The sequence below is a fragment of the Anser brachyrhynchus genome, assembly GCF_964034855.1.
Source record: "Anser brachyrhynchus genome assembly, chromosome: 5".
NCBI lineage: Eukaryota > Metazoa > Chordata > Aves > Anseriformes > Anatidae > Anser > Anser brachyrhynchus.
Window position 1 is genome coordinate 33,662,298 of NC_137699.1, and position 23,503 is coordinate 33,685,800.

Genomic DNA, 23,503 nt, shown 5'->3' on the forward strand with positions numbered 1-23,503 from the left:
TTTTCTCCAGTTCTGACACCTTTTTAATAGAAATCACTTGTTTAGGAAACAAATAGCACTTTTGTATTTTTTTTACAATGTTTCTTACCTTGATCTTATTTTAAGTAACACTAGGAAGACCTCAATATCTTTTATTTTCCTTTTTAATTTAAAAAAGTTGTTTGTTTTTTTTTTCCCCCAGATACAAAGATTTTGCCCTTGCATAAAAAAACAGTGCCCAAAACGATGACACAAGGACTCACAAAGACTCACTGTATCTCACTGACACTATTACTTCTAATCTATACCATGCAAGGTCCCATCTACCTCTTTAATTAGACTGTCAGCCTGAAAAACAGCTTTTCTATTCCTTATTTAGTTCTTGTTACCAAAAGAAGAGAAAGGAAGTGAAAGAAAAGGACATTTCTCTGTTCAGTTCACACATCTGGGTCATGTGCTACTTTGTTCAGGATACTTTTGTTGTTTATAAATATAGAAAAGGGTTGGAATCTCATTTTCAAGTAATCGATGCACATTTTCTCTTGGGACACCTCCGTCCAATGCTCCAAGCTGACCCTGGATTCTGGCCCTCTATTTTCCCATTCCCAACACAGGCTTTCTGGATGAGTGTGAGGACCCAAACCAATTCTGCAAAGCATGTCTTTTATCTGATGTGAAGAAATAGGATTAACCCAAAGCTGTTGGGACAGTAGATCTTCAGCCTGTACATGTGCTGGTTACTCAGTGAAAAGTCCATCTCCTTTCCTTTTGTACATCTCCTGTCTAAACAATAGTAAATACTGCTTATTTGATAGACTTGTCCCTTCTGGGCACTGGGATTTGATAATTTATATTTCTGTTTTTTTGGTTTAATAGTACTGAGAGTTTAGAAACAGGAAAAGCCCACAGGCTCTTTGGACTTGTTTTTGTTTTCCCCTAGCTAAACAAACTGTTCTGCAAATAAGGATTTGAAACCTGCTCTCCTCCCTCATCCCTGCTCCTCACCCCAAACAAAAATAAAACAAACCTATAGTGGCTGTGGAGGCTGCTGCAGGCACACACTGGTGTAAAATATAGAGAGAGTAAATATATTATTTCACTTGGCATGGTGCTGGCAAAGAACCCCCAGCTGGCACTATTCATGTAACATGATCCAAACTTTGCATGTACACACAGAATAAGAAGGATCAATTGGCAAACTCCGGTGCCGCCTGGCACAAGCATCTTCACGCTCTCTCTGGAACCAAAGAACTAAAGAATTCTGCACTTTCCAGAAGAAATCCGGTTTTGCTTTTCTAGAGTTTCGTTATTTTGCTCCTCCTCCTCGCCGCCACCTCCCTTGGCTCCTTCTGCACTTCACTGTGTTATTTAGTCTCATCGCCCTTGTTACAGTTCACCATGCAGCTCTGGGAAGGGGAGGGGGCTAAGGTGGAGGTGGCAGCATTAGTATTGTTAGTGGAGTCCATGCCATTGGAGATGGCTACTGAATTGACCTCAGAGTTTATGGGTTTTGAAAGGTCGATGCCTTGGATGAGGCGGATCAGCTGTTTTACCTTCTCCAAGGAGCTGTGCATCTCCTTCTGTTTTGCAAGGATGGTGTTCTTCATTTCCATGCATTTCTGCAGCAAGACCAAAAAGCAGTAGTAAGTTCAAGCTTTACCCTCATATGAATGCAAGAAGGTAAGAGAAGGAATACGTTTGCAGATCTAAACGTAAGTACTCAGAAAAGACTGCAGCTACAATGTCACCTATAATTTCAGCCTAGAAGAAAATGAGCCTCAGAGCTGCGATCATAGGAGAATTCATATTTGCAGGCTGCGGAATTAAATTGTCAGTACGTAGCTGTCACCCAGTATGGCCCTTTCATCCCAAGGTGCTTGGCAAATCAACACAGACAGCTCCATCCTTTTGTGTTCCTTTTGAAGGGAAACTTCCAAGTATACGTTCTTATTATTTTTCTAGTAGTATTGCATTGCTCAAATTTCTTTAGCTCAGATGTGCAAACTCAGGCGTCCTACTGCAGCTGACTGCTGACAGTGTGTGTGCATGCAACTAATGGGATACAGCCTTTGCTTTCACATATGCTTTAGCAGGAATATCACTTCCTCCTCTCAATAAATAAAGGGACACTTGGAAAGAAAAACAAACCCTTCCTCATTTGAAAATCTTATTTTGCGACCACTTATTTCTCTTAGAAGCAATAGCCAGCTCATCAGATAAGAGTCAGGGTAAGATAACTTTAAAAAATGCCCACAAATGATGCTTCAGGAGTGAAAAACTGCTTGTATCTATAGCTGAAACTCTCAAAAAGGAGATGGTAGCTACTTTGTATCTATAACATTCAGGTTCTTACATGGAGATGGCAACCTTCTTACACTTTTCAAATCTTTTATCCATGCTGATCTCCAGACACTGTTGGTTTCAGCTCTACTGTTTTCACACAGAGCTCTTGGCATTGTAAGAGCTCTACGAAATTTAGATCTAATCCGCCTTTATTGGACAGTTCCAATGAAAGTATAAGCAATGGCTTGATCATAGCAAATAAACCATTCTCCTTACCTACTATCAATCCCTCTTATTAAGGCTTGCCCCTGCCTGTGTACATCACTAAGAAATGGTGCTAGTGCTCTAGTGCTGCTCAGTTTATGCCCAGCTACTGATAACCAGAAGATGACAGTCTCCAGAACCGCTAGCCAGCACCTCTCACCACCTACTTGCTCATAGTTGTTTTACTTGTATCATCAGCATTTAGAGGTCTTTAAGCATGGGACGCTTACTTTTGGCCTAGGAGGTAAAGACACAGAGACCAGACAGCACATCTGTATTTAAAAAAACAAGTCTGTACTTACGTATCCAGCCTTACAGGAGTTGCCACATAGGTTTCAGTATTTTTCATTCTGTGATACAGACTCAGCCTATGCTAAGTGAGGGCCTCAAACTTTACACTGGCACCTCAAGAGCCTGATTTGCATATTAAGGTGAGAAGAAAGAGCAAATTAATATGTGTGTTCCAATTACTGCGATAAATTAAGGTGTAAACCACAGCTTCTGGATAGAAGTATGACAATGTCCAATTAATAATATGCAGAGGCATGCACAGTCCACCTGCTGACTGCCAAGCCAACATGTCAGGAGCCCAAGAGCCAGTTGTGAGTAAATGGTCACTTTTGTACTAGGAATGTCTGGAAAATGCAGAGAATGTAACTCTTACTATACACAGGGGCCCAACTATTCAAACTTAAGTGAGCCACTGGAGAATTAGAATTTATCTGCTGCCCACAGACAATAATGCTGTGGGTCATTTTTGTCACCTGCTGCTATTACAGGTCACTGTATGTCTACAGTACATACAGCACAGTCAGCATGGAACATGTGTAAGTTACTCATTCTAAGTATATGTTGCCTGCATTTCATTCCTGCTCCCCAAAGTCCTAAAAAAAACACAGGAAAGAGCCCATTCAATTCTCAGTAAAACCAGTGGAACATAGGTGTAGCACATGGGCTCTACAGTTCTCTTTCTGAATTCTGGCACCAGAGGACAGGTGCAGAGTTATTTGGGAGGGCAATACTCACCGTTATGGAATTGCTGAGCTGTTTGACCTTCTGCTCTAGTTGTTCTCTTTCCTGTTTTAAATCTGAACTCCATTTAAGTAGTTTCTGTTTTTCCTCTTCTTTTGCTGCAAAACAGAACATTCATCACGTCAAGAAATAATATTTAAATTGTTTCTGTTACAACTGTGGATAGAGGTTGTGAACTGTTTCATTTAAAGGGGGAGTTTAAAATCAATTCAACAACTTTTGCAATAAATAACACCCAATGTTTCACCTGTACACAGAAGCATCACAGAAAGCTTAATAGATATTTTGACTGCCATTTACACTTCACTAGTGATTAAGGTTCTTTCCCTTTAATTTCCTTTTCTAAAGGAAGTATCATTCTGTCCCATTCCCTCAACAACATTTTCCGGTATTAAAACTGAAGCAAAGGTGTTGCTCCCCATTTTCCTACCTGCTTTATATGCAATATATGAATGAACAATTGCTAAAGTTCCTGGCCACGGGATTGCTTCTTCCTTCTTTAACATCTGAAAGAAAAGTGTGTAGAGATTTAGATGATAAATAATCTACTCCTAGGAAAAGAAAAAGGAGAAAGAGGGAAAGGCAGAGGATTTTCTTTATGGCTATCATTAGTCTGAGCCCTGTTAACATGTCTGCTTTGCAGACCTGTTCTGAGATTTAACAGAGGGAATTATTCACAACTGTACCGTAGCTCCCACAAAGGAGGCCTGTTTCTTACAAATGTCAGCATTTTCTCAAATTCCCTCCATAGCCACAAATAAACTCTACTAATGAAACTGAACAACTTAAAAGAGGAATGAAAAGATAACGTATCTGAACTCAAACTTGCCAGGAGACAAAACATTATTTGATGGTTCAGACAAACTGCTGATCTCAGATGTTCTGGGAGAAAACTTCTCATGGCACAGAGCAGTCTCCACACCATACATTCAAATACCACACTTCCTGGCTAGTAAAACATGAAACTGTCCTATCTGCCCTTCTTACTAGAATCGTTTTAATATAATTGCCAAATCTTCTTTATATAAGGGTAAAACCCATTTATGCCTTTCAGATCCTCCCTAACATATTCCTACCTACATATTCCTTCCTAACATGTTCCTTCCTAAGGACCTTTATTTTGAGAAGAAAAATGTACTGTGTCTTTTTAACATGTGAAATCAGAGGGATGTCTCAGAAGACAGAGGACTCGGCCACTTTACAGTGAAATAACTCCCATTTTTCCCCATAATTTTGTGGGAACCTATCACTGAAATACAAAGAGAAGGGTTACATGATGGAACACAAGACCAGGAATAGGAAAGTGGTAACTCTCCCTCCTCATTTGCAACTACTGACCAAGTCACTTGAGTTTTGCTTTTTCATTCTCCTGAACAGCAAATCATATGCCAGGCTGTTTTCTTACTTTACCATCTGGCTAACCAAAGGTTATGTGGGTGACTAAACAAGACGCTAAATCAGACAGAACACTAACAGCTTCAGGCTGCTGATTAAGAGCAACCCTTTGCAACTTCTGGAGTTCCACAAAAGGGTTATGAATACAGTAGTTTACTTCTTTGTCTTGTAATCTCAATGCAATTATGAACAAAATATTAAAATATCATCTGTTTGTTTCAATTGTGTACTCTTACAAAGGGATCTGGAAGAAAGAAGAACCAAGCTGTTTGTCCATCCTCGTTACACTGATTCTGGACAACGTTATTAAAGAGATCACTGAAGTCAACCTCTCTGGTGTTTCATTTATATAACCAAAGAGAGGTTTATATTTTCTCTATCTCTTGATGTAGGCTTCTACAAATGTTTTATTTATTTATCCAGAAGAACATGCTAATAACTTTTGAAGAAACGAGTTTGGGATGAACAGGAAAATTTCTATGAGTAGTAGAGAACCTTTCCCAAAAGTTTGTGTGCCTCAGCCCAGAAAGAGTAAAACCACAAGGGTAACAAATAAAGACCCCAAGTCCGGGAGTAAAACTTAACGGTTTTGTACTTGCACGCATTCCAACAGATGTAATCAAATCAAATTCACACAAGCCTTGTTGCAGACCAAATAAATTTGTTCAGTGTCAGGCTGTCTTGATATAAGTAAGCCAAGTGATATGATTGTTTTCTTTAACTTGGAAAAATCTTTACAGTGCATTGTGCATAACACTGTCTGTCAAACAATACCTGGTCTTGACATTTGGGACAGATCCACATGCCCTTGGGAATGGTTTTCAGAGGCGGGTCCAGACAGTCCAGGTGATAAACACGTGAACATGTGTCACACATCAGCAACTGCCCACTTTTTCTGCAAACACTGCAAAAATCCTCATGGATATCGCCCTATAAAATTGAGGGGAAGGGTTGAGGGTGAGAGAAAGAGAGAGAAGGCAAAAAGTGAACTTTGACCTTTGACATCTACATCATTGTTAAATGCAAAGTTTACAGCACAAACTATTTCTAAGGGGGTTCCAAATGGTCAAGCCCTTTTTAGAAGGTGAAACAGGAAAACCAGGCATGATGTCAGTAACACTGACATCTGTCTTCCCAAACACTCCCTCTGTCCTCCCAGGGTGAAATGTTACAACAAACACTTATTACCAAAACTTCTCTTAACAACTGATACCCCATAGCCTGTCTTATTTTAGATTCCCCCCTTACCCTGCTTTTTTTTTTGGCCTAAAATGATGAGCTATTCTCCTTGTTAACCCTTCTCATTTCTGGATGTAAGCACAACTTCACTTTGGGAATGCTGATGAGGCTGTCTCTTTCCAGTAATAGTATGTAAGAAACCCCAACTGAGTGACTTAAAAGAACACTGTCAAATATTTAGGTCACCTTTAAAAATGAAAGTGGAAGGAAAAGGTGCTCTGCTTGTAAATGAAAAAGAACAGAATGAATTATATGTTCTGAGATAATTCTTTTTACCTCGCACAGGTTACCTCAAGTTGCACCAAATAAGCTATGACTCAAAATTTTCTCTTTCTCTATAGATAGTGGTCTATGTTTCATCACTAACATAGGTTGAGAGACAGGATGAAAGAATAGCAAGAGAGACTTTCTAACTAAGGGTCTGTGGTTTTTTTTCTCCCCCAAAAAGAGTTGAAAACATACTGACAAGGTCTCTTAACAAAATCCAGTCCAAATTACTACTTTATCACCTTCAGAGAAACTTCTTTTCTAAAGCCATTAACTCCCCAGAAATATAGGTCTAATTTTTGTCACTTTTTCTTCTCTCTCTCTCTCCTCCTATTACTCCCATCTCATGCTTGGGGTAGTGGTGGTGATGGTGTTTGTTTGTTTTCCTTTGTTCTTTGGATATTTGAACAAAGAGGCATGAAAGAAAAATGGCTTAGCACCCAAAGAGCAGGAAAAGGGCATTCGAACCCCTCTCCCCTCTCCACCTGTGGCCTTTTCAGGCAACTTGACATATTCTAGGCCCCATCTGGAGTTAGAAATATGCACTTCTCACTGACTTCAGCCAACTTTTCACACGCACAACATCTGCAAGACTGTGATCTTAAGATGCATGTGTTGAGTCAAACTGCGCATATACACTCCCTCCGTATATATGCACTATCAGCACTCGCGGTGCTTCATTTTGACCTGTGCAGTCTTTTCAAGTGTGTGAATAAGTTCCATCATCTTGGAATGATATCGGACTTGGCCATGCACTTACACATTAAGTTGCCAGACAAGAAAAATGATGCTAACCTCTACTGTGGATAAAATATTAAACATATTAGAAGAATGAGACACAGGCAATCTGCTAAGGTTTCTACTTGGCGGCTCTATTGCTGATGAGGCCTTTCTCTGAAGGGAATGCTATTCTTCTCTTAATTCCCAAGGTTAGCACTGATGCCGTGTTTTGTAAAGGATCAAGCTTCAGTGAATTTTCAGCATCATGTTTTGGTTCCGTAACTCCAGGGATCATTGAGAGGTGGGTTACGGTATTATTTCATGCTTTACCACAGAGCTCTTCCGTGTTAACAGAAGAATGAAATGAGTGACACTTCATGCCTCCTGTGAAGTGATCTGTGTAACCAGTCTGAGAAGAACTTCTTTTCCTCCATCAAGCATTCCGTGAGTACAAGTAAGGAAAAGAAGGCAGACAGGAGATGTGACATAAGCTAAGATGTGAAATCCTCTGCAACCTAATGAAATTTTTAAGAGCAAAATTATCACATTTTACAAGAAAATTCTCATTCTAGAGTATTATATGTGTTGTTAAGATGCCTTCGGTTGCCACGGACCACAAACGGCATTTGGTATCTGGCTCAGGTGCCCAATTATTGGTGTGTTGAAAACCAAAACTGATATCTCTAGTATCCTGTAGAAAGAGACCTACACGAGAGATGCAAACTGTTGCTTCTTGAGGTGGTGACATTTAGAAATTTAGACCCAGAGCCTTCTAAATTCAACAGAACACTGTAAATCCAGAAGTCATACAACTGGTCAGCATGCAGTGTGGCTGAACACATCAGGATGACAACACGTGCACAAAATCCATAGTCCTATTTTTGGTTTGTCAAAACAATAATACAAAATTCAGGGTATTTCCTCAAAATTAATAACTGGACATACCAAATCCCAGCCAATGCTCAATTCCAAAGAAATGCCCCAGGTTTTCTAGACCGTTAATAAATACATGCATGAAGGGGGTTGGATGTGATGTGACATGCACCCCACTAATCTCAGTGTCTGGACCAGCTCTGTGAAAACTATATGCAGCCAACTTATGTTAGAGCAGAGCTCGCTGACAATGCTCGGACATATGTTGCAGGCTAAACGGACAGAAGAATAATTTCAGGACAGAGACAGTATAAAAGGTGATTTAAGGTCACTTTTTGCTGTTTCCTCTGTACCAAGAGAACCAGAAAACAAATTAAAGCTTTTTGAACAGCTAACATTTTATTTTTATATACAGTGGCTAGAGCAATAGTGCCTGGCTTTAGGAATAGAACTGAACAATACAGCATCATATCCAAAGTATATGTAGTTTATGTGTTTGAATATGTTATATATATACATGTATATGTACATTTCACTGGAATAACGTGGGAAATCTAAATACTCTTTGACAACAACTGTGCAAGACCACATAAATAAAGATGATCGTAATATATATGCATGATGTAAGTGAATTAAGTTATCATAAGCAATAATAATCTTGGCACTTTCTAACATTTATGGGTTTGACTTTGCAATCTGCATGTTCTCTAATGCTCTTCTCAACTGGACCATTTATTAATTTACTAATAAAAAGGCATTTTGTGACCACAGACTTGAACCATCACTAGAATAGAGACTTTTAGACAGAGAACAGTTTTGCTTTATTCTTGCTGCTGAGTAATTGACTGTCAAAGGCAATTGCCATCTTCCAGGTGAATATGCTACTGTGTGAGGGAGAATCACCCATAACCAAATGGTTCACAGCCAATTGCCAGACAGAAAAAAAAAAAAAAAGATCTGTTCAACCGTGCCTACTGTATTACTTCCTTTGTTTCCCCAGGCTCTATTCCTAGTTTCTACTCTTCTACTCTCATCTCCAATCCCATCTCAAGCTCCTGCTTCATTGTCCCTTCAAAATTCATCTCTGTCATTCAGAGAATGACAATTCAGGAGAAAGGCAAGAAGGCCTTTCTGGGCTGTGGTGATGAGTGCTTGATTTGTATTTTTTACAGGTTGGCTAAAAGCAAAGTTTATGTACTAAACATCAAACTTCCATTCTGAAGCCTACATGAATTAGACCTTCTCAGTAAATGAGTGCAAAATGTTTTAAAGATGGGTAAAATTGCAGTTTTCTTCTGTATCTGTCTGGGAAACTGCTGAATGGTTTTAACTGGGACTTTTGAAATAACCTTTTATTTAGGCATGCACATCTCATATTTTCATTCTGTAGGTCCCCAAAAGCTGGGAGCTGTAACAACAGGCAGCATTTTCTATCCTATCTGGAATAAATAGACCTTTCTATATTTTGATTGTCATGTTGAAATATATTTTCTGCTTTTACATGTATTTTATTTTACATGGAATTCAATACCAAATATTTCTGAAAAGTCTAAAGAATTAGCTCAACTGATAGGGAATATACATTGAATGAGACTTTGGGATAAAATTCCTTCGAAAAACCAAACCTACAAAAATGTTAAAACCATTGCTTATGTATAAACTAAATCACTTGTCTGTAAACATTTTAAAGGGGACTTAAATATTATTCTAAAGGGAAAAGAGTGCTACTGTGCTATATTACAATACACTCAGGTAAGAGAGCATGTTAACTACCTTCTTTGTAAACTTCCACTGTCTCCTTTAGAATACTTCTATTTTCATAATTAATGAATACTGAAATAATCCATAATCTAGGTCTAAATACTATAAAATTTCAGAAAATTCATGGCATTCAGAACTAGATTAGAATGCCTCAAAAATTCTCTACTCTTGATTTAGCCTGCTGTCGCCAGGCACCTTGGAAAACAGGATAACATCACATTATACTGTTTTGAGAGCTCTTATACAGTGGGAAAAGACCGGCAGTATGCATACAGAAGTCAGAGACGGAAAAGACCTACCACACTATCCAGCCCTTCTCTTGGGGCCAGTGTCAAAAATGTTCTCTTCAGCATGTTTACTTGTCATTTTTACTGCTTAGTTACAGAAGACCCCAGAGGTGGAGCTGCCCCACCCTCCCTATGAGGGGCTGTTCCAGTCTCTTTCATCTGACTGTCAGCAAAGGGCTTTTATAGTCAAGTGCTATTCTGCTCTCAAAAGTGACTACATAAAAGAGCACCTTCTAATTTCACATACATATTCCCTGTGTATCAGAACTGCATCTATTTATTTCTGTGACTCAGACACACTTGTACTATTTCTATTCCTGTTATCTGTACAGAACAAATACAGTTCAGAAGCAACAAGCTGGCTTCTATTCCCTCTTGTATGTGGCCAAAAGAGTTGGTCCCTCAGTCCGTACACGTACAGTGGTGAAACTGCATAGATGAAAATAAAGCTGCCCAGCTCTTCCTTAAAGCCCATTTCAAGTTGTTGGGCCTATAATATTTGTGAAAATATGTAAAAAACAAACATACAAACAAACAAAAAACCCACAGATCACTTACTCAGATTGCAGGAGTCTGCAATGATATGACTAAATAAGCAAGCACCTTTTTATTTTTAAACTGTACCCAGTAATTAGTAGTCACTAAAAGGCAAGCACTTTACTTTTACACTACACCTCCTGAGAATTTTTATGCAATGAATTGTTTCACCCATACTGAATAGAGTAACAGTACACTTTTGGACAAGCCATAGTGTCCCTTCGTTATGTCCTGTCAGACCTACACAGAAACTCAGTCCAAGTTTTCTCACTATTTCTTTTCTGAGGTTTATGCATGACCTTTAAAATTTTTCATCATGTTTTTGCTAGAAATAATAAAATAATTCAGTAGTTCTCAGCAACTTAAAAAAAAAAAAGTTGTACTTTGAGTGGCAAATCCTATCTTTTAACTTAAAAAAAAAGTATACCTACTTCTTTATAAATTATAACAAAATGGGCAAATTTCTTTCAAGACAGATATAGTGATCTGATCACAGGGGCAATGTATTCAGCTATATTGGTACACCAGAACTACCATAAGCAATGCTGTGAACACAGCTCCTGGCTGTTCTGAGTGATCTAGGAGGTTTTCCTTCTCTCATTATAGAAACACCACAACTTTTTGTTATTAGGGTCTGTAAGTAATACTTTTCATTCTCCCCTTCCCCCATTTTCATGGATGACAGATTCAATTCAGTCAGACAAGATCTTAGACATGGCACAAAGGAAATGAGCTCATCTAGCATGCCTGGTGCCTCCCAGTGTTTCAATCCACTGAAGGAGTTATAAATAAAATCTCTACAGGATAAGAACATAGGTGCAGGAGGAAAAAGGAAGGGTGTTAAAAGGATGCTGGACCATTTCATTGCACTGAACTAGGACAAAGGATGAGTGAGACTAAAGAAACAAAATCTGCAATGATTTTCCTTGCGACTGTTTCTACATATCTTTCCAAAAGTAACCCCCTCCCCAAGAGTTACTTACGTCTGTGGAGCTGGGGCTAGGCAGGGACACAGGCTGAACAGCTGCGGGAAAAGTAAATGTGGTCTCTGTCTTTTCATTTTCAGGGGAGTCAGGATAACTGGACAGAGGGGATGTGGGGGCCAAAGCCCCAAACCCCAGCACCGTGTTGTATTTAGGTGGACGACCTACATATTAACAAAAGGGAACAAACAAACAAACAAAAAAAAGGAAAAATGATCTTACATACCTTTGGCCAGTGGTCCTCATTGGCTAGCATGAAAAAGGAAATGATGTAGCACAGAGAGGAAATTAATATAAAAGTTACAAGTGGAAGGACAGAAGCAAAGATTAAAACATTTTTAAGAAATCTTTAAGTAGAATTTTGCAAGGAAAGAACATTTAAAAGATGTATTTCAGAAGGAAATAGAAACAAGTTCTGTCGAGGGTCAAAGTATCGCTCTCACAAAAGCAGTGTGGGAATGCTTTCCATTCCTAGAAACAAGGCTATTCAGTTTTTAGGGAAAGCATGTTGGCATCAAAACTAGAGAGAAGCCACAATAACTACTATTAAATCCCTTCTACTGTTATCCCACACATTCCTATCTTTCTACTGCCAGCATAAATCTACACAAAGGTTAAGTCCTTTATCACAGGCCAACACTCACCATTCCAACCCTCTCCTTTTCTTCCCATTTTTTTAAACCCACTCACCCACAGATCAGCACTTTCTAGTCTACTGGTACATCTTTTAAATTTAAAACAGGTCCTATTTTGTGACTCATAACCCCAGCACTACCAGCTGTAATCTATCATTGGTCTTCCACTGTAACCCTCACCCAAATCCTGTGCTTTTTCTTAGCATTTCTCAGTCAAATACGTTTGATTCTACACAACTTCCATGTGCTCCTTTAGACTAGCAGAAGTGCAGAATGTGTTTGTAGCTATTTTCATAAAATTACGTATGCAAAAGAAGACGGCAAAAAACAATATGTAACCATTATTTCTGCCTCCCTTCTCCAGGGTAATTTATGGATATGTAAACATAAAGGACCTAGGATCTAGGAATAATTCTCCGGATTTTATGTTTACAGATTGTCAGTCCATACCTATTAACATGCTAAACCTAGCATTTAAAGTCTGGATATGTTCCAGAACTAAGTATGTCCTTGGAAACGGATTTCTGATAGTGATGTCCATGGCTGAAATTTCTGACATGCTCAGCACCATCTAGAATTAAACTAAAGCTCTCAAGGGCACTTGCTTGCATAAGCTTTTCACCTAATATATTGCTATACTAAATCACAAAACAAATGTATACATCCAAATCTTTTGTCAACTGAAAATGCATGCTGCTAGTTTGGTACCGATACAAGGTGCAGGCTCAAAACAGTGTGGGAGAAAAAAAAAAGAGAGCATAACAGCAGTCAGCATGCATAAATAGGCTAGGAGAATATCAAGTACAAAAGCATGCAAACTCTTTCATTGATGCAGTTCACAATGAGTTATAAAACAGAATTAAGAAATCATTACTAGAAGTAGGAACATTTACTTATCCACAGATCAAATGCAAACCTCTCTCTATATAAAATCTATATCATACTACTTAAAAAAATATTTTTTTATGTCATTAGAGGATGGCACTAGAGGCTCATGTGCTTTATTCAGAAACAGCATGGCTGCAGAAGTGTCAGTTTTGCCACATTGCCTTCTAGACTGACAAGGTATGTCTAGGAGAGTACATGTGAAATGGATATATGACCTTGCAGCCAAAAAAACAAAACAGAACAAAACAAAACAAAACAAAAAAAACAACAGAACTGGAACTGGTTGATGCTAGATTAGACTGTGGATTTTAAATATGCTCGATTGCTTAAGTCTGTAAAAACCGCAGAAAATTGTCAAAAATCAGGGAAAGATTGTCATGTACGTGTGGTTGATGCCGTGCACAAAAAACAGTATCAAGTTCTCTGCTATGCTGTTCTGACTCATCTGATTCACCATAACCTAAGTCTTAAAATTTCACCTGTATTACAGAAGAATTTCTACTGAATAATACTGCATACCTGTATGAAACATCACCTCCCCTGTTTGGACAAGTGGCACTCTGCTTGCAGCGAAGTGCTCAGTATGAGCAAGGAGCGAGATAGTCTTTCTTTCTGAAGACAAAATCTTTCCAAGGACATATCTCTGCTCACAGTAGGGAACAAGCTTTTCTCACGCTAAGTTTCCTCTCCTATTCTGGGCAGAGACACTTCTTCCATAACCACCTTCTTCTTGATGGTAGCAATACAATTTACTTATTAACAAGAGGATCTTGACAGCAGCTTTATACCACTAAATGATGTTCACACATCTCACCTTTCACTTTGCCCTATTTTTGGGGGGCGAGAGTGAAATTGAAATGAAACACTGAGCTGCCTAATAAAACCTGCTATGCTAATCCCTAGAAGTCACGACCAGTGTCTACCATAGAACTTCACTATACAAATGAAGTACTGCAATGCCCTTCTTTGTTCTGTTCTTCGTATCAACAAGGGAACTGCAAACACAAGATGGAGAAAGAGGCACACAGCAGGGAGACAAGTCTAAATATCTCACCTCTTTTGCGTGTCCCAGGATGCATTGTGCTGTTCAGGTACGTGACTGCACTCTTCTTGCGCTGTAGGGGAGAATAGAACCATTTTTGCTCGCTAACATTTTTGGCAACAACTATATGCAATATTGATGGATAGCATGGTAGTACTACATGAGACGATTGGCTCTTCTATTTTCTGGAGCATAGCTTCAGAAAGGTCAGCTTTTTTACACTACTTCTGACATCTGGACTGCTTCAGGCTAATATGCAAGCTGACCTAATGGCTAGGACTAACAGACACTGCCATTTAACGTCAGCTTTACATAGGGGAAGGCAGAAAGGGATGCAAGTATTAAAAGAACACCCCAATGTATTTACTTTTTAAAAATCTGAGGGTTATATCATTGCAATGGCCTTTTAAATCATAAACAATAGCTTCCCTGTCCAGTTAGAACTGAGACAGCTTAGTAGGCAGCAATGTGGCAGAAAAACACATAAGCTCAGAATGAAAGTACTAGCTTCCCCCGGCAAGAGATCAATACCTCAGGCTCAAAAACTGCTCCACTGTATACTGGATTTGCTGTTGTTCTTCTTTTCCTCTCTTGTCGCTTACTTTGGATTTCTTGTAAAACAAAGCATTCAGGTTAGAAAACAACGGGCCTCAGAAATTATATGAAGTTCTCAGAATACAGTTTGCATGTGAAGGTAGCTGTGAAGATTTCTGCAGAACACCACTCGTAATCAATACAGGCAACTTTGTCACACTTCTAATTTCTGAAGGTTTGAAAACTAAGATCTGACAAGGAATGTAAGTGCTCAACTAATTCACAAAATGACTGTCATCTTCTGTCTAAATAAAAGTACTCCCTGACTACGACTTTTTAAATTGGTGGTCAGTGTAACTGAGAGCTAAAACTAAAAGCCTCTGGTAATCTTTTCAATACTTAAAAATAAATGCAGTACAGAAATATGCAAGCTGTTGCAATTTAAGCTGTTTTTCACTGTATAGGATTAAGAAAGCCAATTATCTATCAACTCATTTCCTTTACAGATTACAGTTCCATGAAATCATGAAATAAATAAGAAATCCAGATGTGAGTTACCATAAAATTATCCATGGCATAACTTTTCAGATACAGGGGCTGCCCTAAAAGCAACAATACTGTCACAAACTTCTTTCCTACTACCAAAACATACACTTTCTTCCCAACCACTGATCTCAGCTGCATAAGCAACTGATCTGTGTCCATGTAACACGGGGAATAAAAAGGATGCACAACAGAGACTAAGATTAAGAGTACAGGCATCCCAAATGCACTTAATACAGAAATATTTTGGACTTGAACTTCCAACTCAGAATGGCCATGAAGCAGAGAGCTCAAGAACCAACTTACGACATTTTTCTTACCTTCCAGATGGTCATGAGTAACTAGTCCCAGAGATACCATGAAGGCAAGTTTCTGTGAGAAGGAAAAAAAATAAAAACACAGAGATCATAACATTTCCAATCGTTAGGATAAGCTACTTTGGCCCTTTAAAGTCAGTTGACAGGTAACTAAGCAACAAAGAAGTTATTAATAATGCTTTGCTTCTATAAATTCCTGTTCATTCATATATGTCAATCTCCTTTACAGAAGATAGACGCCAGTCCCATTTTCTAGACGGGAAACTAGGCTGAGATGTAGGGAAATGCCAGTTGCTCATGATCACAGAGTTGGCAGAGCTAGTAACAAGAAAGCAGTTTCTTTACTTCCAATCCAGCACTGAAACAACTACGTGATTGGCTCTTAGTAAATGCCAACACAGTTCACTTGACAGCAAAACATTGCTGGTTGCAGAATACGATCTCCATATTATCTCTATGATTATTGCAGACTACAAGGAGCAACTCTGGCTTACATTTGCAGTTTGATAAAGGCTATGGCTCTCTTAAAGGATTCTAATTTTAATGCAGGAATTGCAAAGACATCTAAAAATCAGAATTGGTACTGACAACAGTTAATGCTCACAGTAGTCAGTTTGAATCCATCTACAAAAAACAAACATAGCAGAACATTTAGTTGTAATCAGTTCCAAAGCTTGCCATGGCAGGCAGGCTTTAAAAATACCCATTTTGGCCATTTAATCACTAATAATATCACTAATCACTAGACTAACTATACCTAAACTGGAATAAGAACTGGGAGAATGTGAACATACATTACTCTTTCCGTCCTGCTCACCAGAACGGTAGTATTTCATAAAGCAAGATAAAGACAGTTCTCCAGCATTAAAAATAACTTCAGAAGTCTAAAAGCTCAAAGGAATGGAAATCAGTGCCGTAATCTAAGCCTCCTGGTTGAAGGAAGTATCAGAGGTAAATTACGATCTTCTAGCTTGACAAAAGGCTCAGAAGTCCAATGCATCTCAGGACTGGAAAATGCAAATGCATTGTATCTATTTAGATTTCTTATTCTGTAGCCCTATCAGCTATTGCTGTCCAACAGGAATGTAAGGAACATAAAAATTTAGGAGTCTTTATGGAACAGAGGAGAAAAATTGTTTTCTGAAGGACAGAGTACTTCCTTTTTTTTTCTCAAAAGAAAGCTCTGGATGTGTTCTGATACCTGTGGATTTTCTTCTCGTTTTGGCTTCGGTGCAGCAGGTGGAGTAACTGTACGACTTTCTGTTTGCTTCTCTTCTGCTTCCACGTGTGGTTTAATAGTCTGAAAAGAAACAGTGTTTCTTTCATTCAGTGATAAGAATGACTTTTTTACGTTGACTAATAAAGCAAAACAAATACTTTAGCAGATACAGGAGAAAAACAGTTTAAAACTGGCAGTATACTAACAAAGACTTAATTGAGGAATCTGACGTGAGAGGAATGTTAATTTGTGTTTTGCTTTAACAAAGGATGGAGCAGCCTCACTACCATTCCATTAACCCAAGCAGCCATGCAAGCAATAAAAGTCATCGTAAGAGTTAACTCCATTACAGAAATCACTATACTGTATGGGATGGAAAACTTCCAGGTACAAAACATTCTCATGGTACACGTATTTTGTACTTCTGGCTCCTTGGTCTTCATGAAGAATTATGAATGGCTCAAATACTGTCTCTCTGACTCCTAAGATCTCAGATGTTTCTGAAACTTTTTTCTTTTCTGAAGTTAGAATCTTTTGCAATGGTATCACAAAACCTTGCATGACAATCCTCAACCCATGGCACAGCTGCTGATGCTACAAATTAAGGTAATCTCTATACAGACACAAACTTTCCCCCTTTACCATGTAGGGAAAATATACAAAAATAATTGTGTATTGTTAAGCCACCAGCATTTTTCTGCATGGTTTTCAACAGTTCCTTGAATTTCCAGTAATTATTGAAAGAGCAAATGAATATTGCTGACATCAAAAGGAATAGGCATCAAAAGTACAGTATTGTAAAAGTACAACTTCAAATCATATGAAAAGGGCATGCATTGCTGAATAACTTGTAAGACCGCCTTGAGGTACACAAGAACCTACTCATGTGAATTCATGAGGAGAACTGAACACGAGCATAATGTTCATGCACAAGTTTTTCACAGTCTCTATAGGTGACTTCAAATATGGACGATAACTTCAAGGCACATTTGTCTATGAAAGAGTTGTAAGTGAAATGTATACTAATATATGCACAATTACATAAATATATGTTATATCTTATAGATAACGTATTATACATTATATAGTATTAAAATATTACTAACATGTAATATACCAAGTAGTTAAAAGTGAAACAGAAGATTGCTTCACTTGAACTGAATGGGAAGGACTGCAGCTGCAACCCACACTAAAGCAAAATTTTATTTTATGAAAATCTTTACTGGAAAGAGACTTTAAAACTAAACATCCAGAATGCTCTGTTTCTGAAGGTCACCCTTCCGCCCATTCAATCCAATTTAGTCATGGGAAACTACCAGTCTTCAGAAGCTGAGCAAGACTATTTTGTCTCCAATCACAAGTGTACAAGACTACAAGATCAAGGAAGAAATTATTGTACTTATTGGGTTATATACTCCTATGATTTTGCGTAATTTTTTTTTTGCCTTTCTGGTAGTCACTATCTGAAAAACAAAACCACTGAAAATATTATTCCAGTGTCTCTTAAAAGCCTGATATGAACACGGACTTGTGTTTGTACTCAGTATCCAATAAATCAGTACAGCCCTGGAATACTGCTTGTTTATAAACTACTGAAGTTAAGAAAGTACAGGGAGAATAAAACCCCTGAAGTTTGAGAATAAGATTCCAATGAGCCATATTAAAGAAAAGGTAATTTCTACCCCAAGAGTTGAAAGTCATTCCTTAATTTGTATTGTTGTTGGAACACGAGTATTTCCAGTACCCACTGAAAATTTCTCCATTTCTTATCCTCTCCAAAACTGGCTCCATAAAGCAATAAACCCGCTATGTTTATCTAGTAGATACTTTCTTATCTGTACCTGTTTTTCAATGTTTGGTTTGCTGATCTGTACAGTCTGAGGTCCAGCGAGCCTGGTACCCGGTGCTGCTATCACGATGCTGGTGAGCTGTGCCATAGGGAAAGTTTTGGCTATGGTTGCTGTCTGCCCGTTAACTACACGAACTGGATGTATGGAGTTCTGAGAGTTGGGTAAAGAGGTGGGTGTGAACTTTGTTGTCAACATCACAGGCCTCTGAATAAGCTGAGGAGCTGCAAGCATTGGAGGAGGTGCTGGGGCAATAGGAATGTTATTTTGGGCAACTGGTTTAGGTCGAACCTACGAAAAAGTAAAAAAGACAGAGAGATTCATATAGGAGTATTGCAAAGAACTTCTTTACCAAGTCTTTCAGTTCAGCCTGTATAATTCATACAAGGTTGCTTGATTACTTATAGAATGTAATTTTAGCATAGTGTCATAAGTAAGCTATGAGAAAGAAAAGTCATGTTTTCAAACCTGCTTGCATAAGACGCAGCCATAACATTTGCATGTGAAGTCACAGTCCTTGAAATGGTATTTTGATGCACAGATATTTATATACTGCATGTGTATTGCCAAGTGCCTTATATATGTCTAAATCAACATATTGGTTTCGCAAGCCAAATATTCATGTAATATTTACCGGCACTGCCGAGGCACTCATGTTAAAAGTGTATCTCAAGGCTTTACACTGAGCCTTCAGCAAATTTTCAGCAAATCCTTGTTACTGTTGTCAGCTTTATCTATATCTAAATAGACACTTGCACAACCAATCTTGCTAAACAAACAAACAAACAAAAAGCAAGATTATACATTAATCTCTCACTGAAAGTGATAAAGGGTACAGGTAAATACAGTTGTTAATCTTTTTTCTTTCTTGGGCCACAAAAATTTTTCAGTCCTCTACCACCAACATTTGCTTATTTCTTGCCCATTGTTAACTTTTTACTTATCGCATCATTACAAAGTATAGAAGTAAAGTGCATTACTCTGAAAATAAAGCCTTTTTCATTGTTTAATTTCTATTGTCCTATCCATCTTTAATATTCCATTACGATTTTATCATCGAAATCTAGGACACATCCCCACAGATCTCACTGTCCCTAAATCTTAACCAGATATCAGCCTATACTTCCCTTTTCCTTTTTTTTCTGTAAAAGATTCAGAATTTTAGCCACAGCGCCACATATATCTTGGTAATTAAATAGTTCCTCCAAGATTTATTTACCTATTTATTTATTTATTTAAAATGAATCAGCGTCTTTCCCAAACCATGGAAAAACCTGTAAAAAACAAGTTTTACTGCTCAGCTGCTAACAGGTCACTTTCTGCTGCAATACAGAAACACTTGGGAAATATCTAAAGACATCTTGTTTTCGTTTTTTTGCTCATGAATGGCAAACAATAACAGCAATTTAAGGCCTTGGTTGATACTTTGATTTTGCTAACACCAGTTCAGTGGGTTCATTTCATATGATGCAAATACTTTCATATATGATCATCATAGGTGAATCTCATAATCACAGACCCATGCAGGTTAGAAGGAAGCTCAGGAGGTCTCTAATCCAATCCCCTGCTTAGAGCAGGGCCAACGCTAAATGCAGAGACCAGATTGCTCAGGACTTCATCCAGACAAGTCTCTGAAACCTCCAAGTTTGGAGCTTCCATAACATCTCTGGACAGCTTCTTCCACTCTTAAGTATTGTCACAGTGAGAAATTGTTTCTTGACTGGACATTAGGAAAAATTTCTTTACTGTGAGGGTGGTCAAACACTTGAACAGGCTTCCTAGAGAGGTGGTTGATACCCCATGTCTGTCAGTTGGATAATATGCTTTAACTTTTGGTTAGATCTGAAGTGGTCAGGCAGTTGGACTGTATGATCTTTGAAGGTCCCTTTCAACTGAACCATTCCATTCCATTCCATTCCATTCCATTCCATTCCATTCCATTCCATTCCATTCACTGTTTAAACCTTTCCTGTTAAAATTTATGATCCTTGTCTGTAATTCTCCTTCACCTATGTCTCTATCTTCTTAATTTTTTTGTAGGTATTGGAAATAAGGCTGCTGTTAGGTTCCCCAAAACCTCTTGTATAAATTGAACAAGCTCAGCTCTCTCAGCCTCTCCTTGCAGGTCATGTATTCCTACCCTCCCCAACTATCTTAGTGGGCCTCCTCTCCCTGAATTTGAAATTCATTCAAATTTATTAACTTCCTCCTTATACCAGGGGGTCCAGAACTGGATGCCATGCACCAGATCCAGTTTTATGATTGCTAAGAAAAGGTGGCTAATCTCTTCCATTGATCCTGTTGGTACAGCCCAATATGCTGCCAGCCTTCTTTGATGCCAGGGCACACTACTAGTTCATATTTAGCTACTGTCAGACAAGACCTTTCTAAAAGTGCTGCTTCCCAGCCTGCCAGTCCCCAGCCTGTACCTAAAGCAGTGGGTTAGTCCATCCCAGGTGCAAGACTATGCCATTTTCCTTGCCAAAGTTCAGAAGATTCCTGCTGGCTAACTCCCTTACCCTGTCTGGGTCCCTCTGAACAGCAGCACTGCCCTCAAGTGTGTGGACTGCACCCTCAAATTTGGCATCATCTGCAAACCTGATGAAGATGAATCATCTCCTCCACCAGGTCACCAATAAAGACCAGCAAACATGATGTACATAGAAAATATCTTCTATTTATGCTATAATTAAGGTCCTTCTTCTATTGTTTGTTCTCTGTACACTCACCTGTGGAAGAAAATTTGGACGAGGAGTGAGTCTGGGAGGTGGGATGAACTGCGGCACTTTTATGGGCTGAGGTGTAGCCTGAACCTGCTGTAAGAACATAAAAGACAGTTAAATAAGTGGAAAACAGCTTTGAAGTTGTTCACCAAAATCAAACTCCTGAATGTATTTTCAGACTTGATGTTCCTGGTTTTCCACTCTGTAAATATTTTTTCACAGTAACAGCTTCTTCATTATAAATGTATTGAAGCCAGAACTAATCTTACGTCCCTGTTCCTGTACACCCTGGAACACAAATTGAAGGTATCTTTCCTTCTAGTGCGACTGTACTACTATGATCTAAAACCATTTCATTTGAAGATAATGAAACTGCCATTTGTTTTAATAGTTAATAATTGGCTTTACAACAGACAGAAAATAATACCAGCCTTTGATGTCCAGCTATATGAACTATTGTCCTCTCATATTCAGTGATATACAGAAGAATGAAAGAGTATCTCGTAAAAAATAGTAAAGAACTGGAGGTTAAAACTCTTCTATTTCTAGCAATATTAATGACACTATGAAGGGTTGTAAATACACAACTTAAAATTTTCAAAAGTAAGCCAATCAAAACAATTAGGGTCTGATTTTAAGGAGTCCTAAGTACTTCACTGTCTACCTGAAATCAATTGGAGCTGCCACATAATTAATCTCTGAATAGCACTAGTGACTACACAGTGAGATGCTCTGAAATCAACGTCCATGTTAGTTTCCACCTTTATGTACTTCTGTCCACACACATAAGATTGCAATTTACTTAAAAAAGCTCTTGTACTGATTAATTAATGCTTGGAAAATATTCTGAGATTTTTGATGAAATGTACTACTGAAAAATAAATCATGGACAAGTATTGTGACAGAATCACCTCCCAGCCTAAGTAAGTTACTCAGCAAAGAGATTGAGCAGAAACATAAAGGCCAGATGAGAGTGGGGCAATGGATGACACTGGAAAAGGGAATAGCAGAACAACTCCATTCAGTCTGTTCTGATTACAAACATGTGCCTCATTAGAAAGCAAAATTACTTTCATTAGCATTACTAAAATGTGTGTTTTTTAAAACAAAAAAAAAAGATTTATGTTTAGTGAAATTTCAATCTTTAATTCAGAAGTAAAATTTCTCTGTCATGATCTCATACAATTGCTGGTTTCCAGTCCAAGAAGCCTATATAATCCAATTCTAAAACATTACTTCTTATATTTTCAGGTGGCTGATTGATTGTTCAGCAGCTTTACTACTCTTGAAAAGACTGTGTGATGTAATCAAAGCACTTTCCAAAACACACTTAAGGAAACAGGATCTATGTATGAAAAAGTGGTGAGTGAAGACAGGATAGTGAACAGAGTTAAGTGGTGTGTCTAACACCAGAGACTATCACAGAAAGGGAACATGAGAGATAGACTCAAAAAATATAAGATGAAAACCCCAAATATCAAACAAAGAAACTCTGACACCACCTTTATCAAACTAGTTGAATTTTGCAGAACACAGCCACACAGACTAGGTAGGGGCAAAACAATTGATACTTCCCCATGACTAACAGCTGCAACCAGGGGAAACTTTACACAGAGGCGATGACAGCATTAATTTAATTCTATAATCAAAACAGTAATAACAACCCATGTAGATAGTAAATGCTTTTCTCTTAGCTTCTTATTTTAACAATGTTAACTACGGAAGCCTCACAACAGGTACTTTTCTTTCTCCTGCAAAAACTTGACTATTCGTTTAAATACTTTCTATAGCCCTCCTGTAAACTAAACCCACATGTATCTGCAGGGAAAACCCATGAAATGCTTACCAAAGTGACTGTGTTTTTTGCCACTATTTGGACTGCCTCAGCTCCCGGCCCAGTGACCTTATTTGTCGTCTGGAGGTTGACTGGTGCATTCTGCGCATCGGTGCTGAGGACCGCTTTCTGATTGTTGTTGATAGCAGTGACCATGGCAATGGTAGGTCTCTGACCCACAACGGAGGCAGGCATGGTCGCAGTTGCTGCTTTCAAGACGAGAGGTAGTGTCTTAGTGGTGATCATTGAAGCTGTAGTTACAGTTTTCTAGAGGAAACAGAAAAAACACTGTAAGAAACAG

At 38.4% G+C, this 23,503-nt stretch overlaps 1 protein-coding gene across 6 annotated transcripts in view; it reads right to left on the reverse strand.

Annotated features, from left to right (window-relative positions):
- Positions 1-23,503, reverse strand: part of PHF21A (PHD finger protein 21A) — a 133,819-nt gene continuing 110,316 nt past the window's right edge. For 4 of the 6 annotated variants that reach the window (XM_080592875.1, XM_080592878.1, XM_080592876.1 and 1 more), the window contains exons 7-18: positions 23,215-23,469; positions 21,375-21,461; positions 18,640-18,936; positions 16,781-16,879; positions 15,583-15,634; positions 14,717-14,796; positions 14,198-14,258; positions 11,621-11,784; positions 5,728-5,883; positions 3,989-4,064; positions 3,553-3,656; positions 1-1,598 (exon numbers count right to left, since the gene is read on the reverse strand). In XM_080592875.1, the coding sequence (XP_080449001.1) occupies positions 1,344-1,598; positions 3,553-3,656; positions 3,989-4,064; positions 5,728-5,883; positions 11,621-11,784; positions 14,198-14,258; positions 14,717-14,796; positions 15,583-15,634; positions 16,781-16,879; positions 18,640-18,936; positions 21,375-21,461; positions 23,215-23,469 (1,686 nt within the window). In that variant the 3' untranslated portion in view covers positions 1-1,343. Of the gene's footprint in view, positions 1,599-3,552; positions 3,657-3,988; positions 4,065-5,727; positions 5,884-11,620; positions 11,785-11,846; positions 11,870-14,197; positions 14,259-14,716; positions 14,797-15,582; positions 15,635-16,780; positions 16,880-18,639; positions 18,937-21,374; positions 21,462-23,214; positions 23,470-23,503 lie in introns of all 6 variants that reach the window. The other 2 variants (XM_080592879.1, XM_080592880.1) reach the window with 1 other exon arrangement.